This window comes from Sinohyriopsis cumingii, chromosome 16, assembly GCF_028554795.1.
Source record: "Sinohyriopsis cumingii isolate HCF-2022 chromosome 16, ASM2855479v2, whole genome shotgun sequence".
Lineage (NCBI taxonomy): Eukaryota > Metazoa > Mollusca > Bivalvia > Unionida > Unionidae > Sinohyriopsis > Sinohyriopsis cumingii.
The window spans coordinates 56,853,439-56,869,809 of NC_142976.1; the positions used below are offsets into that span (position 1 = coordinate 56,853,439).

Below are 16,371 nucleotides of genomic sequence, written 5' to 3' on the forward strand. Positions count from 1 at the left end.
AGAGTGCCTGTTGATACAAGTATGAAGTGTTTTTACTGAAACCTACATTTTTGTTGCTACACTAGTAAAGATCTGTTAGGCAAGGAAACTTTGAGTATGATGATGCCAGCACCCTGGCAAGACATTTGTCTGATAGGTCCAGTAAACATTAAACGCTCAACAAACGAGAAAATATTAGTGGACTTGAGAAGTTATGTATACATCAGACATAAAACAAGTGCACTCCTGAAAATCGTAGGATGGTTCAGAGTCTTACAAAGGAATACATATACTTAACACATTCACATATGCTAGTGAATAACTAAAACATAATGTGTTTTTGTTTGTCTTTTATCTGGTTTGGTTTTTAAATCCAGTATTTTTATGAAATTTGGATTCAGCCTGAATCTGTTTTGCAGTTAATTTGGCCACCATGTTGGCATACGTGACAGGTTTCAAAGATGTGATTAAAGGATCATAAATAGAATTATATTTGTCACCATTAATTTATGACAGATGAAACCATTTTTTTAAAAAGAGATTTTTTTATAAACTATTTTGCCACAAATAATGAAAACACATTGATATCATTAAAGTCAGAACAATATTCTTCGGGAATTTCCATACATTCCTGGCTGGTGGAAACTACTGATGTACTGGTACAGTGAAAAAGTACTGTGGTTTGTACCACCAGAAAAAATAATGCAGTAAAACAGTATACCAGTTATACCATGCACCTCTTTTATTTATCATTGGCAAAATTTGTTCAATATTTGTAAATTTTAATTATTTTTTTGTGTTTTGATCTCTGGCTAGTCTGCACATTTTTTTCAAGAAGTCCTAGAAGAAGAGATATAAAACTTATTTTCTGAACTTGCTTATGAAGGAAAATAAATCACAAGGTTTTTTATTACATGGCAGTACATTTATATAATTTATTCATTAAATAAAATAATCCATCATGTGTAAAAAAAAATGGAACTCTCCACAAGTGACTTTAACCAATTCATTATTGTCAAAACAATTTCCACTTTCAGAATTTTTTTTGGTGCTTGCTGACATATTGCTTGGGTACAAATCAACGTATACTTATAAGACATGTCTAGCTGGAAACTGCACAGACTCAGATCTGCCATTGCATAATATGCTGGCAGTTCTAGGACTATGTAATTTGTTAGGAGTATTCAGTAGAACAAACAACATAGAATCTGATCTGTCAGTGCATAATGTAATGGCAGATCAGGGTCTGTGTTGTTTGCAGTTGGACTCAACTTATAAGTGAGTATACCTGGTACATGGGATTCAAACCATGTAATGATGACTAGTAAATACATTGCGAGTTGGCTTTAATATCTAACAGACTTCATTTTCATTTCACATCAACCTATGTAATATAATTCTAGTTCATAAAATCAGCATTTTTGCTTTTGCTTGTTAACGTGAAACAAACAAATGTGTTGCACGGATTTAAAAAGACTTCAGTAAATTAAAACATCTCTTCCAAGAGGGTAAATGAGTTTTGTGTTTGTTAAAATCTGCATATTTGTTGTGAAAATGTGAAATAACAGCTGTATTTGTAACGTTTAATAATTTCATAATGAAGTTTTTGCCAGCTTTACCAAAACCAATGCATAAACTGGATCCACACTTAATGTTGCTTGTAACACTGTTATGGCCTTAAATGTACTAAAATTCATAACATTGTGATTTCTTATGGAGAAACTGTTTATTTCTTGAATTTGTTTTTCTTTTTCCTGAACAAGTAAGAAATTAAATATATATTAGACAGATGTTGATTACTATAAAATTTCTTGAAAGACACAACCCATTTTATAAGATTCAGCAAAAACCAATAATTCTTTTTTGTGTGGTTTGAAAGGTTGCTAATAATATAATCAGGTTTACAAGTCTTGTTAAAGAGATATCAAAAGACTGATTGTAGTTAAAATTGACACAGATGTTTTACTATATATGCTCCTTTTAATAAGAGTCGATACCTTTTCCATGTAAATGTACACAACACTTTGTGAATTTAAACCATTGATTTAAACTATCTTTTAGGCAGTTTAGCGCTTTTTCTTTGACAACACTGAAATATAGACTGGAAATTTAAGAGTCATACTGAATACTGTCTTTCATTGAGCGGCACAAGTAGATTTTAAAGGACATGCAAGTATGTATGAGTGGCCCAGTAATAAACAGTGCATTGAAGTAAACAAAAAATACCTCCTAATATTAGTCAGAACTATATTTAGACTAGCTTTGAAATATTGCATGATGTGTTCTATAGGACAGAAATGAATCACAGGTTACTCATTACTGATTTAATTGCAGCATTGTGGTCAGAAAAGAAGAAATTCTTAGTTTGTATGTTACATGGTATACATGTACCTGTATGCAGTGGAGTTATTATGGGCAAAGCTTCTGGTGGTGGTTTACATAAAACATTCTTTTGGTCTTCCTATTTCAGATTTTATTTAATTGATTTTATTTAAATATTTGGAAATTCGTGGAAAAGACTTGATAAATAATGAGAATATGTTACTGTATTGTAAAGTTAAATGTTTACATTTGATAAATAAATTAGTCTAATTTATTCATTAAGATACACAGGTGGAGTACCAGTCTTTTGATGTACTCATTTTGATTGAATAACTGTTTGTATTTATTGTTGATATGACATAAGAGTAGTTACCATATCTATTTACATGTCTTGACCAACTGCTAACAATATAGACCCTGATCTGTCATTGCATAATATGCCAACAGATCAGGGTTTATGTTATTTATTCTACTGATTATTCTTAACAAACTTCATAGACCCAGATCTGCCAGTGCATTATGAGACAGCAGATCTGGGTCTATGCAGTTTGCACTTAGACATGGCTTATAAGTGAGTATATATGGTAATTTTCTTTAAGGAATTTGTAACGATTGCTGCATGTTCCTCTTGCAAGTATATGTGATATTGCATTAAATATATGCAAGCATAACTATACAAATTACTTGTTGTAATTATATGTTAAGCAGGGTGCTTGGACCAGATTCACGAGTCTTTTAGATAGAAGGGTTAGGTTTGTTAGAGTCTAATTAATAATGGGGTCTAATGTAATATCATAAAACTATAGACAGCTTATCTACCATAGTTCTCAGTGTCTACTGGTTGATTTTCTGATTGCTTGCAGTTTTTCTTAGATTTCACTGCCCACTAGACACAACATATAAAGAGCCCTAATCTTTAGAGCCTGATCATTTCCTAATGGAGCTTTTTCTCCATCAACCTTATTCTTTCCTGTCATTGTTCAAAACTAGCTACTTCTATAGCTCTCCGTAATTATTGCCCAGTATCTGTCTAACACTGTTGCCCTATATCTCTCCATAATTGTTGCTCTATATCTCTCTCCATAATTGTTGCCCTCTAGCTCTCCATAATTGTTGTCCTATAGCTCTCCATAGTTGTTGCCCAATAGCTCTTCATAATTGTTGCCCTGTATCTCTCTTACACTGTTGCCCTATAGCTCTTTAAAATTGTTGCCCTATAGCTTTCCATAATTTTTGCCCTATAGCTCTTCATAATTGTTGCCCCTTATCTCTCCATAATTGTTGCTGTATAGCTCTTCATAATTGTTGCCTATTCGCTCTCCATAATTGTTGCCCATAGCTCTCCATAATTTTTGCCCAATTGTTCTCCATAATTTTTGCAGTGTCCACATTAGTGAGAAGCAAGACATAGAAGTCACTTTTCAGACAGCGGTGGTTCAAACAGTCTGTTATGGTTTTGGTTAACGTTTTTTTATTTGCATTTATATTCTAAACCCCCTAGATAGATTTTCAGCACACTTGGCATGAATCATTATGAAGCTAAGATGATTCATTGTTTGATATGCTCACTCACCCCATTTGCTTTGGTGTCAAGGTCACAGTCATAGAAAATTTTTGTTACCGGTTTTTAAAGTTGATTTCATTTGCTTTTATTTCCTAAACACCTTGATGTATTTTATTTATATTTGGGATGAATCATGAACAAGCAAAGACAATTTTCATTCTACACTGTTCTTGCTTCTGGGTTTAAGATCACAAAGGAGTCTTGGATTCGGCCAGTGTAGTTACATGGGGAAAGCTTGCCAGTAGCTTCTTGTGGGTCGGTGGTTCTTTCTGGGATTTTTCCCAGGTTCGTCCTCCACCATTTATACTGGTGGCCATGTATAGCCAATCTTGTGCTGAAAAGTGGCATTAAATCCTACAACAACAATAAGATCATATTCTTGTATTTCCTAAACTTCTTGATGGAGTTGTTTCATTTATTGGATGAATCATTATGAAGCCAAGACAATTAATGTTGCAGCATGCCTACACTTCCCATTTTATCTTGGGGTCAGGGTCACACATTTGACAGCAGTGCTTTGATTGTGTGGTCAAGATTTGGACCACGGTCTTGTTATATTTTTCTCTCTCCTTCCCACCCCTTTCCAGATTGTGACCCAGGGATTGAAAAAAAAAAATATTAATGTATCTCGAGTGTCCTCCTGTGATAAGTATGTATGTAAAGTATGGACAAAAATATACAAAAAAGTAGATGAAGTGTTCATTACAGAAATGGAAAATGTTTAACCCAAGGGACCCTTATGGGTTAAAAAGTGTGGTCAACTAGAAACTATGGATCACAAATATCTGTACCTGTTTCTTGTTTATCCACAAAAATTAAAGCATATTGCATCACAAGCCTTTCCTGCCATGGACTATATATGACAGGAATTCAATTCCTTATGCTCAAGTGTAGACCTTGCATGCCGGGAATTCAATTCCTTATGCTCAAGTGTAAACCTTGCATGCCAGGAATTCAATTCCTTATGCTCAAGTAACCATCTCCCATGGGTGAGAATTTTAATTTGGACACTGAGTCAACACTTTTTTCTGTTTTTAAGATGAAAGGTTTTTGCAGAAAATTTCATCAGCTATTTTTTTGGTATTCTGTCTGTGATCATCCACCACATGCTTCCTTGTATGCTTGATTCAGTGAGTCAAAACTCAATAGTGACTCATGCTTCCTAAAGTATGCTTGATTCAGTGAGTCAAAACTCAACAGTAGTGATTTGTTTCCTGAGGTATGCTTGACAATAGTTATCTATGATTTAATGATGTATGTTTGATTCAGTGAATGAAAACTCAGCAATAGTCATCTATGCTTTTATGATATGTGCTTGGTTCAGCAAAGCAGAGCTAAAAAATAATGATCTTTTATCTTTATTTTCTAGGGACTTTGTGTCCTACAGACACTACAGAGGCATCTTTCATTTGCCAGATATTAAAAATAATGGTCAGTGGCAGAGCTTAGAATGAACACTGCACTTTAAATATATAATTTGTCACAATCATTGATGGAAGGGGGTGGCCCAAAATACATACTCGTCTTGCACGTGGTTATTGCATTGGCAACATATGTGCCAGGTTTAGGGAATTTCCACCTACTGGTTTAAGAGTAGACAGACAGATGGACAGACAGTAATTCACAATAACCATGATGGTTATTTGAAAAAATGTGGCAGTAAAATCACATCAAATTTGTTTGATTCCGTTTATGTCATGCTTAAAATGTCTGAGTGAATGTATGAATTTTCTTATTGAATCCATCCTCATATTAAACAACTAGAATTACTTGACAAATATAAATGCATGAGTATGCTCATTTTTGGCTCTCTTCCATTGATGTACTAGGTGATTTTTTTCCTCCTAATTCTATCTTTCAAAATTATCAGATCTTTTTATTTCAAAACAGTGACAGTCAGCTCAATTTGTCTGTATTCCTTTAAGGTGTGGCTCTTGCCGTGTGTTAGTGGATGAAATAGAAATGGTAGACTTGCTGCTTGGTTATCACTGGCCATTTATGTATTGTGAGAATTTATTGTAGTAGTAATATGAAAAAAGATATGAGCAATTTTAGAAATTTTGTGAAAAACACAATGATTATGATTTGTGATTTTTGCCTGGTATCCAAAGATTTATTACTCATTTGGGAAAAGTAGTATGCTTGTAGGTGTATGCTGCATTTGTTTGAAACCTAAGTACACATCTCGCATTTTGATAAGAAAAATTTTTTTTTTTTTTTTTGGCTTTATAGGAATGTGGTATGCAGCTGACAGATGAGCCTGATAAACGCTGCTACCCACTAGGTGAACATCTTCTCTGCCATGAATGTCACATAAACCGGCTCCACCTGCAATATCCTGATGAGCAATTTTACATGGATCCGTACACATGCAACATCCTGAACAAAATCCCCAGTGGTAGTCATCGGGATAGTATTGCAATAACACCAGCACCATTATCATCATACCCTCCTCATTCAGGTTCATCATCATCATCAGGAAGCTTGCAGCCTGAGCTTCCACCACGATCCAGTCATCAGTCCATTAAGGAATCCAATCAAAATGGAGATCAGCAGGGTATCTATTGTAACCAGTATGACTCTAATCTGTATATCAAATTGCCACAACCTCAGGTTCCACCACCGCCTACACCACCACCTCTTCCTCCAGGAAAGCCACATGGTTTGAAGTACACAACCACTGATCTCTGATCCATTGAAAGTAAATCCATTATCATTCATTATTCTCATGAACTGCAAGGAATTCCATTTTGTTTCAGAAAGTGTTTGTGTGAGAGTCATTATGTCAAGTAATTTAGCAAAAATATCATGTTTTCAACATTGCCATGCAGGGAATGTTTCTTGCTGTATTCATTGCATGTTTTATTGCAAGCAAAAATATGAATTATTGGGGGTAGACTTGGTAAAATCTTGTCGCTTTTAACAGGGTAATGCAAAACAGTAGAAGTACAGTTACTCATTATTTTGCATTATCGCCAAAAGAATTTACTGCAGATTTTGTAATGTGAATTAAGTTGCTGAAATTTCACAGCATGCCTTTTTTTGTGCAATAAGTAAGAGTTTCCTGTTTTGCAGGCAAACATTCATTGCATATAATTCATCCGACAAACTCGTATTTGTGTCCTAGTTCCTCAGAATGTTTAATGCGTCCTTGAAATCAATCACAAGAAGCAATCTCTTCATGGCATACAGTATCAGTGTCTTATTTATTAGTTTTATTTATTGTGAAGTGTCATGATATGGGCTTCAGTTCCATCATTCCATTATTTCCTCTCAAGCCTGATTACAGCCAGGCTGTTTTCTTGTTCAAGTTAATATTATCATGAGTACATTTTCTTAGGATCAAAATTGTCACATTCATTTAACTAAATCGGTCCTCGTTTATGTGGGCATTTAATTATGGTACAGTAAATCATAGCTTTTCCATTGTGTTTCAGTAGTTTTAGCCCAGGTCTTGTTTAGGCATTGGGGGTGGGGACAGAACTCAACACAAAATTCATCTTGTTTTATTGAACTAAAGTACATAAATCTTGAGCTCTTTCATAGCAGGTTATTTTTTGCAGGAGTCTATATTCACCATAATCAGCATCAATCATTTGTCTTCGAAAATCGATCATTCTTGAAAAATTCATATAATGGTACATGTAAATATAAATCAAAAATGGGAAATAATACCTAAAGGACAGTAGTGCAAACTGAAATGTCTGGAGATTGGAAACTCACAATGTTGTCATTATTGTGACAGTGAGTTTGGAAGCACACAATGTTGTCATAATTGTGACAATAATCCGCTTTATAGTATTTTGCTGTTGTACTTTCTTTTTCTTTTTTTTTACAAAGAACATAACATGTGTTGAACTTGAATATAAAATCAAAATTATACCATATTTGGTAGATGTTACTCGTTGAAATACCAGGTAGATTTTTGTTGTGTATCCATTTACGTCCTTTTTTCAAATGGATGCTGTACATTACAAAAAGCATAAGGTTATGGGTGTATACATTAAATTGATCAGTATACTGATGAAGTCAATTTTCTCACATATCAAATATTTTTAGACAGTCAGCTTTTTAGTAACTTGTGAACATGACTAAATTTTACTGTTCTTGACATTTAGTACTTGTTACCGTAATTTATTAAACTGTGTACAGTGCACCACTACCAACTGCAAACAGCACTGGACATAGATCTGACATCACACTGGCATAGCAGGGTCTATGCTGTTGGTTAGAAATAACAAGTAGAACAAATGACTAAGACTCTAAATTGTAGGTGCATTATGTGATGGCAGATCAGGGTCTTTATTGTTTCAGTTTGACCTGCCTTGTATGAGAGCATATTCAGTAGATTCTGATATACAGTCACATAATGCACAGGCAGATCACGGTTTATGCAATTTACTGGGAATTATATGAAGAATATGATGGGAGATCGGGTTCATCACTGTTTGCAGTTGGACAGAATTTATAGGCAATAAAATACAACTTAGGATTTTGCCATACAAAATCCTTTTGCTTATATTTTCTGTTTCTGTGTTTTTATATCTATATGATCTTTAACTTCATCTATGAAGGAGAGAATCTGAAAGAAAATGTTCTGTTGCCAGACTGGAGGCATTTATTTGTTTCCATTAAATTGATGTCTCCTGGAAATAAAAGTTTACCATCGTTGTGGATGAAACTTGAATTGTATTGTCATTGATGGGTAAAGTTGTTTGTGACCTAAGATTCTGACATGGACATACAAGTATGCACCACATTTGTTTAAGCGATCATTTTTTGGTGTTTTTTTCATAATTATTTTCCTTAGAGACTATTAGAATAATTATACTTACCTTGGAATAAGTTTCTCTTAATTTGGACATCATTTTGAAGTGACCTTTCTGACATTATTTTGCATGTTATTTAGTAAGTATAAAACTAAAATATACTTTTGTGACAATCTCAAGCTAGAGGAAAGTTTTGCATAATATATTGAATCAGGAGATAATTTATTTGTGATCCATATTCAAATCCATCATGACTAATTATATTGAATCATGCTTTCGAAGCACAGAGCACACATCAATAGATACAAGTTGCATTAAGTGCTTTGAAGAAATATTCTGAAAGACTTGTTACCAAGAACTAGCATACACTTAAACAATCACATTTTACTGAGAAATATTGATGCAGTTTTTGACAGTTTACATGTAGATCTCACTGTTTTGTGATAGCTTTTATATTTCATTTAGGTTGTGTGAAGTATTTATTGCCTTTGTTGTATTTTTAGCATGATTCTTCCAGAATCTTGAGCAGACATTTCTAGGATCATGTAGCTGCTGTTGACTACTGTTGGTTACAGATTTTCTGTAAAGCGCAACATGAATAGCCCATGGATTCAGTGCAAATCAGAAATATTAATGTTGTGCCCATTTATCATTGTACCTAAAGAGTTTACCAACATTAATTGCTGATCCTAGAAATGTGCTACTTTTCTAAATATTTCGCACTAATTATGGTGTATTTTCAATGGTAATTTATTTTTAACTCACCTGACCATAATAGAACCAAGTTAAGCTTTTGGCATAATTGTGCATCATAAGTTCATTTATTTACATCTTTAAAATTTAAAAAAAAAAAAACTACAACCCATGTGACAGTTTTGCACATGATTTTATTGAGAGTAATCTGGCATCAATCCATTTTCAGTTTGTTTGGTAAATGCTGATCCATCATCCAACATGTCTGTTTTTAAGCAACTTCTCAAAACCTGCACAGGGCCCAGAGTGGCCAAGTGGTCTAAAGTGCTCACCATTACGGATCACAGCCATCTCACCGCTGTCTGCATGGGTTCTCGGGGGGTTTGGCCAATGTGGGTATGTGAGAAAGCTTGCCAATAGCTTTTCATGGGTTGGTGGTTCTTTCCGGGGGTCTTCATCTACCATTAATACTGGCCGCCATGTATAGCCTATCTTGTGCTGAAAAATGGCGTTAAACCCTACAACAACATCAAAACCTGCTCAGCAGACTTTACATTATGAGAAATCATCCTGGTATGAAGATCTTCAGAATTTGTTTAAATGACACTGATCTACTGTAAAATGCAAGTGTTGTTACTATAAAATAGAAAAATTGACTTCTCTTAACTGACCAACAGGATTTAACAGAAACCATTTTGGCCTAGAGGACTGATGAGTTTGTATGAAATGATGCCACTCTGCAATAAAATGTGACTGCTGTTACTTACAATAGATAAACTTTTACTGACTTCATAAAACTGCAACAAGAGCTTAACAGAATTTAGATAAAGTTTTGACAGAAAGTGACTTAGCTTTATTCAGAATTTAAACAATTAATGCCAATCCACCAATAAATATAACCAAACAAATTTTAAAATATTTTCTCAAAAAAATATTGGTTTTATTTGTCAATTAAGACATGGGTATCACTGTTAGTTGCAATTTGTGTATTGTTGGCTTTGATGTCTTGCAGATAAAGTGTTGCATTATCTTTTGTCATTTTTTTTCAAGGGAGGAAACAACTTACCAAAAGTAAACAAATATGTTAAAACAAAAGCTTCGGGAAACCCTGAAGTATTTACATATTTGAATTACATAGGAAATCCTCAGAAAAGGAATTATGGTGAGAAAAATATCAGATGAAAAAGTATCAGGGATCCTAAGATCCTAATATTTGTCAGACATATCTTGTAGATAAAAAGATTGTAACTGGTACATACTCTGAACAAATGGACATTGTTCATAGGCTTCAAATATCAATAAATTAGCTTGTCTTAAATTTATGTAGACATTAAATTACTATTTAAAAAACCCACTTTGACAAAGTAGACATAAGTTCATAAGATCTAGTTTACATATTGTTTTGTTGTCAGACAGTCAGTAAGATGTTATCAAGGAAGTTTAAATCAGAGGTGACAGTTGATAGAGATGTCAAAGATTGTTTGGTCATGATGTTTTCTCAATTGTTTAAACATTCCATAGCTACAAAGCAAGACAAAAGGCCTGAATGCTTTTACTCTAGGACTTGCAATAACCTATAATTGAACAATGACAAATTATTCAAGCCTATAATTGAACAATGACAAAAATATTCAAGGCTGTAATTGAACAGTCTATGATATGATTGCAAAAATGTGCAAGACATTCGTGTTCATTGCAATAAGTATGGAAAAACCACTGTTGTAATAGATGCCCATGTTTTTGTTAATTTCTCCATAACATAACTGCATGTCATGCATCTGGACAGCACATTTATGAATTGTAAGTTTTTTTAAATCTTTAGGTTATTAAACTTTTATGGATGGTTTCAATATACGGAACACAATTTGATTCATGAAGAGTATTGAAAACAAGATTTTCAAGATGGCTACTGTGGCAGCCATACTGGATGTCTTAGTGTGATGGATATGATTATGAAAATTGGAACTGATGCAGATCTCTCCAGCAGAGTGCTTACTTTAAATTGTTATGGGATTTAGCATGTATTGTTGCAGGAAAAATTGATGAATTGGTCTTTTGTTCATCAAGACAAAATAATCACAGTAAAGAGTCTTGCATAGAAGCAAACCACAGTAGCTGTCTTGGTTTGGTGAGGGAAGTAATCAATTTTTATTTTGGTGGTTGTTGGTTGTAACAACACTTTTAACACATTATTGGTAACATATGCCAAGAAAATGGCTGATAAAGAGCATTTCCCAAGGACACATCAAGGTATCCAACCCAGGCTGGCCTGGGTGGGTATCAAACTGGCAGCCTTTGGATTATGAGTGTTATGGTCTACAAACTGTGCTACCTTTACTCTGGGAAGGATACCTAATACCTTCTGAACACAAGTCTGTCATTCTAATCATTGAGCCATTGTGGCTGTCTTTTACAACCACATGCATGGCAAAATAGTACAGAAAAGTAACTAAGCAACATTCCTGATGAGATCAAGCCAAGATAAGCTTCTTAGGGGTCTCTCAAATAAGGGAAATATGACCTTCATGGTCTTGAATCTTGTGATGGACAGATATAGTCACAAATCTTCAAAACATCGATTGATAGTGCTTTGTAGTCATGCACAAAATAAATTATTGTCTTTGAGAAACATGAATTTTTATCTTTAATGGGAAATTTCATATATATATATTCTCAAGAGTAAAATCAAATATGTAAAATCAAAGTGACTGCCACAAGTGATGAATTGCACGTTGTTTTTTTTGTCATTAAAAAGTTGCATTTCAAAGAAACAATCATCCCTCATGGTTTTTCATGTTATCATATTTTAAAGGTTTGTTCACATACAAGCATTTGCTTTGCAGTTAAACATGGCTAAATTTCAGATTCATCTGTAAATACATTTGTTGATCTATGCAATATTTATATCGCTTAGTTTTGAGTCATTTAGTCTCAGCTACATACAAGTAGTTCATAAATGTTCTTAATCATGACAGTTTCATTGTTATTTATTTTTTAATGCGACTTTTTTGTGTTTTGAAAGGTTGCTTTGACGATTTAAAGATCTGCTTTTAATGTTCGATATTAATGATCTGTATAAATTTTTTAGCTTTCGTCATTTTTGAATCCTTAGTACTGTTCTTTCTCTTATGTAGATCAGTTCACTTTGTTGAGGGAACCCAACCTAAAATCAGTATCAGATAGTTGGAATTATGTTTGATACTTGTGAAACACAATATATCCAAGACATTAGGAATGAATAGGGAAATTGTAAAAAATGTCTCTTTTTCCTAACTTTGCAGGTTAAAATGTTTTTGGAACTTTTTTTATGCCCCCACTGTTCGTAGTTAGAGAGAGGGTTTTGATTTTAGTTCTGTCTGTCTGTATGCAAATTCAACCTTGAAAAGATTATTTTGAACTTTGTACATCATAACTCAACTGAGACTGATGAAATTTGGCAGGGACATTTGTATGTAGATGACCTGATTAGCTTTTAGGGCAAGAGTTTTGAAACACACTTGTTAGCTTTTGGGTCTTGAACTTTTTAAAGAAAACCTCATTAGCAATATAATGCAAAAACTTTCTCAGAGACACAAATTTAATTACATTACATTACATGCATGCATGCGTACATACATACGTACGTACATACACATACATACATACATACATCCTTCCATACATGCATGCATGCATGCATGCATATCTACATGTAATTATGACAGTGTTTCTTATTCTATAAAATATTTTAATGTTTGGACTTTAGCGCCTAAGTCTCAATGCCTGCAGTGGGGGTATACATATTTTATTTTTTTTAAAGGTATGTCAACTCTTTGGCATAACTGCTCTTCCTTTAATGTAATTATTTTTATGATTGAAAACATTGTCTTTTCATAACTCAAAATAAAAGTTTTGCACAAGAAATAATTGTGTGAAGGACATGTTTTGAAAATGGGCCTCTAATGGTTTATACTTACAAGTCCCAGAAAAATAATTAGATAATAAAGAGATGAGGAAAACTTTCATTTGTATCAAGTTTATTATACCCCACCCCTTAAGATGGGGGTATATAGTAATCCTCATGTCTGTCCATCCTTCAGTCCAGTACAGCCTTGTTAGAACCACTAGTCCTAGTTTTGGATGGATTGCCATGCTCCTTGGTAAATATTATGGTCATTTTCTGAAAAATCACTTTGCTTCCCAGATTTTTGTTATAACAATTTTCTGATTTTAGCTATACTGAAAGGGCTTATGGGATGGTCTGTTGTCTGTCATCTGATGATTGTGCATCCATTATAACAAGTTTGATATCGCTACTAATTCTAAACTACTTAAGAGGGTTGCCATGAAACTTGACACACACATTCATCTCGTGGTCTAGTTGGTCCGAAATGAAAATGGTGCAGTTTGTACTCCAAAATATCCATAGTAGAGACCATCTTAAAAATCATATTATCACTACTCCTCAGGAACAGATGGTCATATCAACATGGGGTTTCCACTAAAAGACTTGTATCTTCTTGGTCCTAAATGAAAATGGTGCCGATCTGACATCCATTGTAACTGCCATCTTGAAATCTCATTATTGCTACTCACCTCTGCATCAGCATGGGATTTTTAGTAAAAGACTTTTTATGATGTCTACTTGGTCCTAAATGAAAAGGATGCCAATCTAAAGTCCAGTATGTCCACCACAGCAGCTAATTTGAAAATTTGTTATTGCTGAAGAAGATTGGAGATGGTTTCAACATTTAGCAGTTAAAAACGATATTCCTGGAAATTCATTTCATCCAGTAGAGCATCAGTACCTTCATGGGACTCTTGTTATTTTGTAGAAACTAATCCTGCTGTTTTTTGATGGATTGGCTTGAAAGTTAGTATATATTTTGGTCATCAGCTGAAAATGCACATATCCACAAACCACACTGCTTTGAGAATTTTTGTTAGTAAAATTGCCTGTTTTGTCCTGCAGCTGAATGCAGTGTAAAATATACTCTTGTGAATACAGCTTGTCTTGTAGTGTTTGATGGATTGCTGTGAAACGTGGTAAATTATACGGGCACTATGTAAAGATGCGTAGATTGACAAGTCATTGTGCCCCTTTCAGTTATGTAAGAGTTATTGCCCTTTGTTTAATTACCCCAGGAAGCAGTGTATGACAGAATTTTTGGAATGCAACTGCTCTTTGAGGTTTTAGTGGATTGCTGTGAAACTTAGTATACACTATGGTCATCATCAAAAGAAATGCATGTTGACCAGTCATTGTACTTGCACTATTTATGCATAAGCTATGGACTTTTTCTGACACTAAACTTGTCTCCATAATGGAGTAGGGGTAGGGTACAGGAAAGGCAGTGAGAAATATTCATGTGAGCAAATTGTTCACTATTCCTCTAGCTGATATTTGTTTCATATTTTGTATGGGCCTAAACATTAGCTTTTTTTTTCATTTCACTACACAGTAAAATGAAGTCAAAGGGACAAGAGACAATGGTGTCGATTGAGACATTTCAGTGCATGTTTTTCGTTCGTTGTTTAAGCAGGCAAAAGAATGCAAATCATCATCACTGTATCAGCATTATTTGCATTATATTTTTCAGTGGTGAGAAAATTGGGCAGTACTAAATTTAAAAAAAGAATATGCCTGTTGAAATGTAATTACTGAAAATAAAAGTGAATGAAAGATATGTTTTTCTTTTTTTATTCAAGATCTGATAATTACCTATTTTGGATCTTAAAGTGAAGTACTAATGAAGGTGCATTCATGCACACAGACACATATAGTGGTAGGTGAATAGGGACAAATGGCTCTCCATTCAGGAATGTTATTGGTGCCATTGGACCTAAATAAAAATGGGGCTGTTCTGACGTCCAATATGACTACTGTTTGGCTCAAATTACTTACGTGAAACCCACATTAGGAACCTTGTGTCAACTCTATATTTCAAAACAACAGTGTCATAATGAGGAGATAAGATCATCAGCTTTGAACCCTTACAAATTTTAAAAACTAAAAAAAAAATTTGATTTGAGTAACTAAACTTCAAGTACATGTACTTAAATTGCTTACATTTCTGCTGGTTTTCCTGTAACGGCGAGCAGCAGAGGGGGCGAACAGACCACTTGTCTGAAACCTAATTTGCTTAAAGTATAAGCTTCTTCTCAAATAAATAAAAAAATAAGGTAAATACGTACCTGACCGAGAGTTGTGTTTACATACCGGAGGTCCCCGCCCCCTCTGCTGCTATAATTAATCATCATATTAATAGATGCCACCGGCTAGTAAATCATACACTGCTAGATTAGCTCGAGAAAAACTAGAAGCAATAAAGAAATTTCTTCTTCTTAGAGATTCATTTAGAAAAAACCTACAAGCACAGCAACAATCACAAGTTGAGTATGAAGACACTTAAAAGTTATTTAAACCCGTCACTACAGCTACTGAAAAAGCTGCAGCGGCTGCTGAAAAAGCTATATGGGGAGATATTGAGGAGGATGATAAGGAGAGGAAAAAGGGTATTTTTCCAGTATTAAAGCAAACCGCAGAGCAAACTGAAAAAATAGCAAAACGAACTAAAAAAACAAAGAAGATTTTACGAGATCTTCCAGCTGATATAGCTGCAGCTCAACCTCAACCTGATGAAGAAATACTTGAGGGTATTGGTGAAATTCGTACTGAAATCGCCGACGTGAAAAAAGAACTTGCGTCTAAACCAGTAGTAGAAAACATTGAATTAATAAAAAAATTTAATGAAGAATTTATCGAAGAAATTATGAAAGTTGAGGGAGATGATTTACTTGAAAAAATAGCATTTAATATATTTGATAAATCCCGTGCTTTAAAACCCACTTTTAAAAATACAAAAGATAAAGATTTTATCAAATGGATATATCGTATACGTTACAACAAAAAACGAGTCAGCAGTAATAAATTCGATGAAATTACTAGAAAAATTAAAATATTTATTGATACAGAGCTTTATAAACAAAAACAACAACTTAAAAAATCAAAAGCAGAACAACAACAACCAGAAAAAACATTTAAACCTGTAGATGTGTTTACCG

General features: G+C 33.9%; 1 protein-coding gene across 2 annotated transcripts in view; it reads left to right on the top strand.

Moving 5' to 3' along the window:
- LOC149780470 (uncharacterized) overlaps nt 1-14,991 on the top strand; it is a 106,003-nt gene extending 91,012 nt beyond the window's left edge. Inside the window, exon 9 of one of the 2 annotated variants that reach the window (XM_089937426.1) lies at nt 6,098-6,236. Coding sequence is in view for 1 of the 2 variants with exons in the window: in XM_089937424.1 (XP_089793550.1) it covers nt 6,098-6,556 (459 nt within the window). In the remaining variant the exon portion in view is untranslated. Of the gene's footprint in view, nt 1-6,097 lie in introns of both variants that reach the window. The other variant, XM_089937424.1, reaches the window with a different exon arrangement.
- Nucleotides 14,992-16,371: the final 1,380 nt, after the last annotated feature.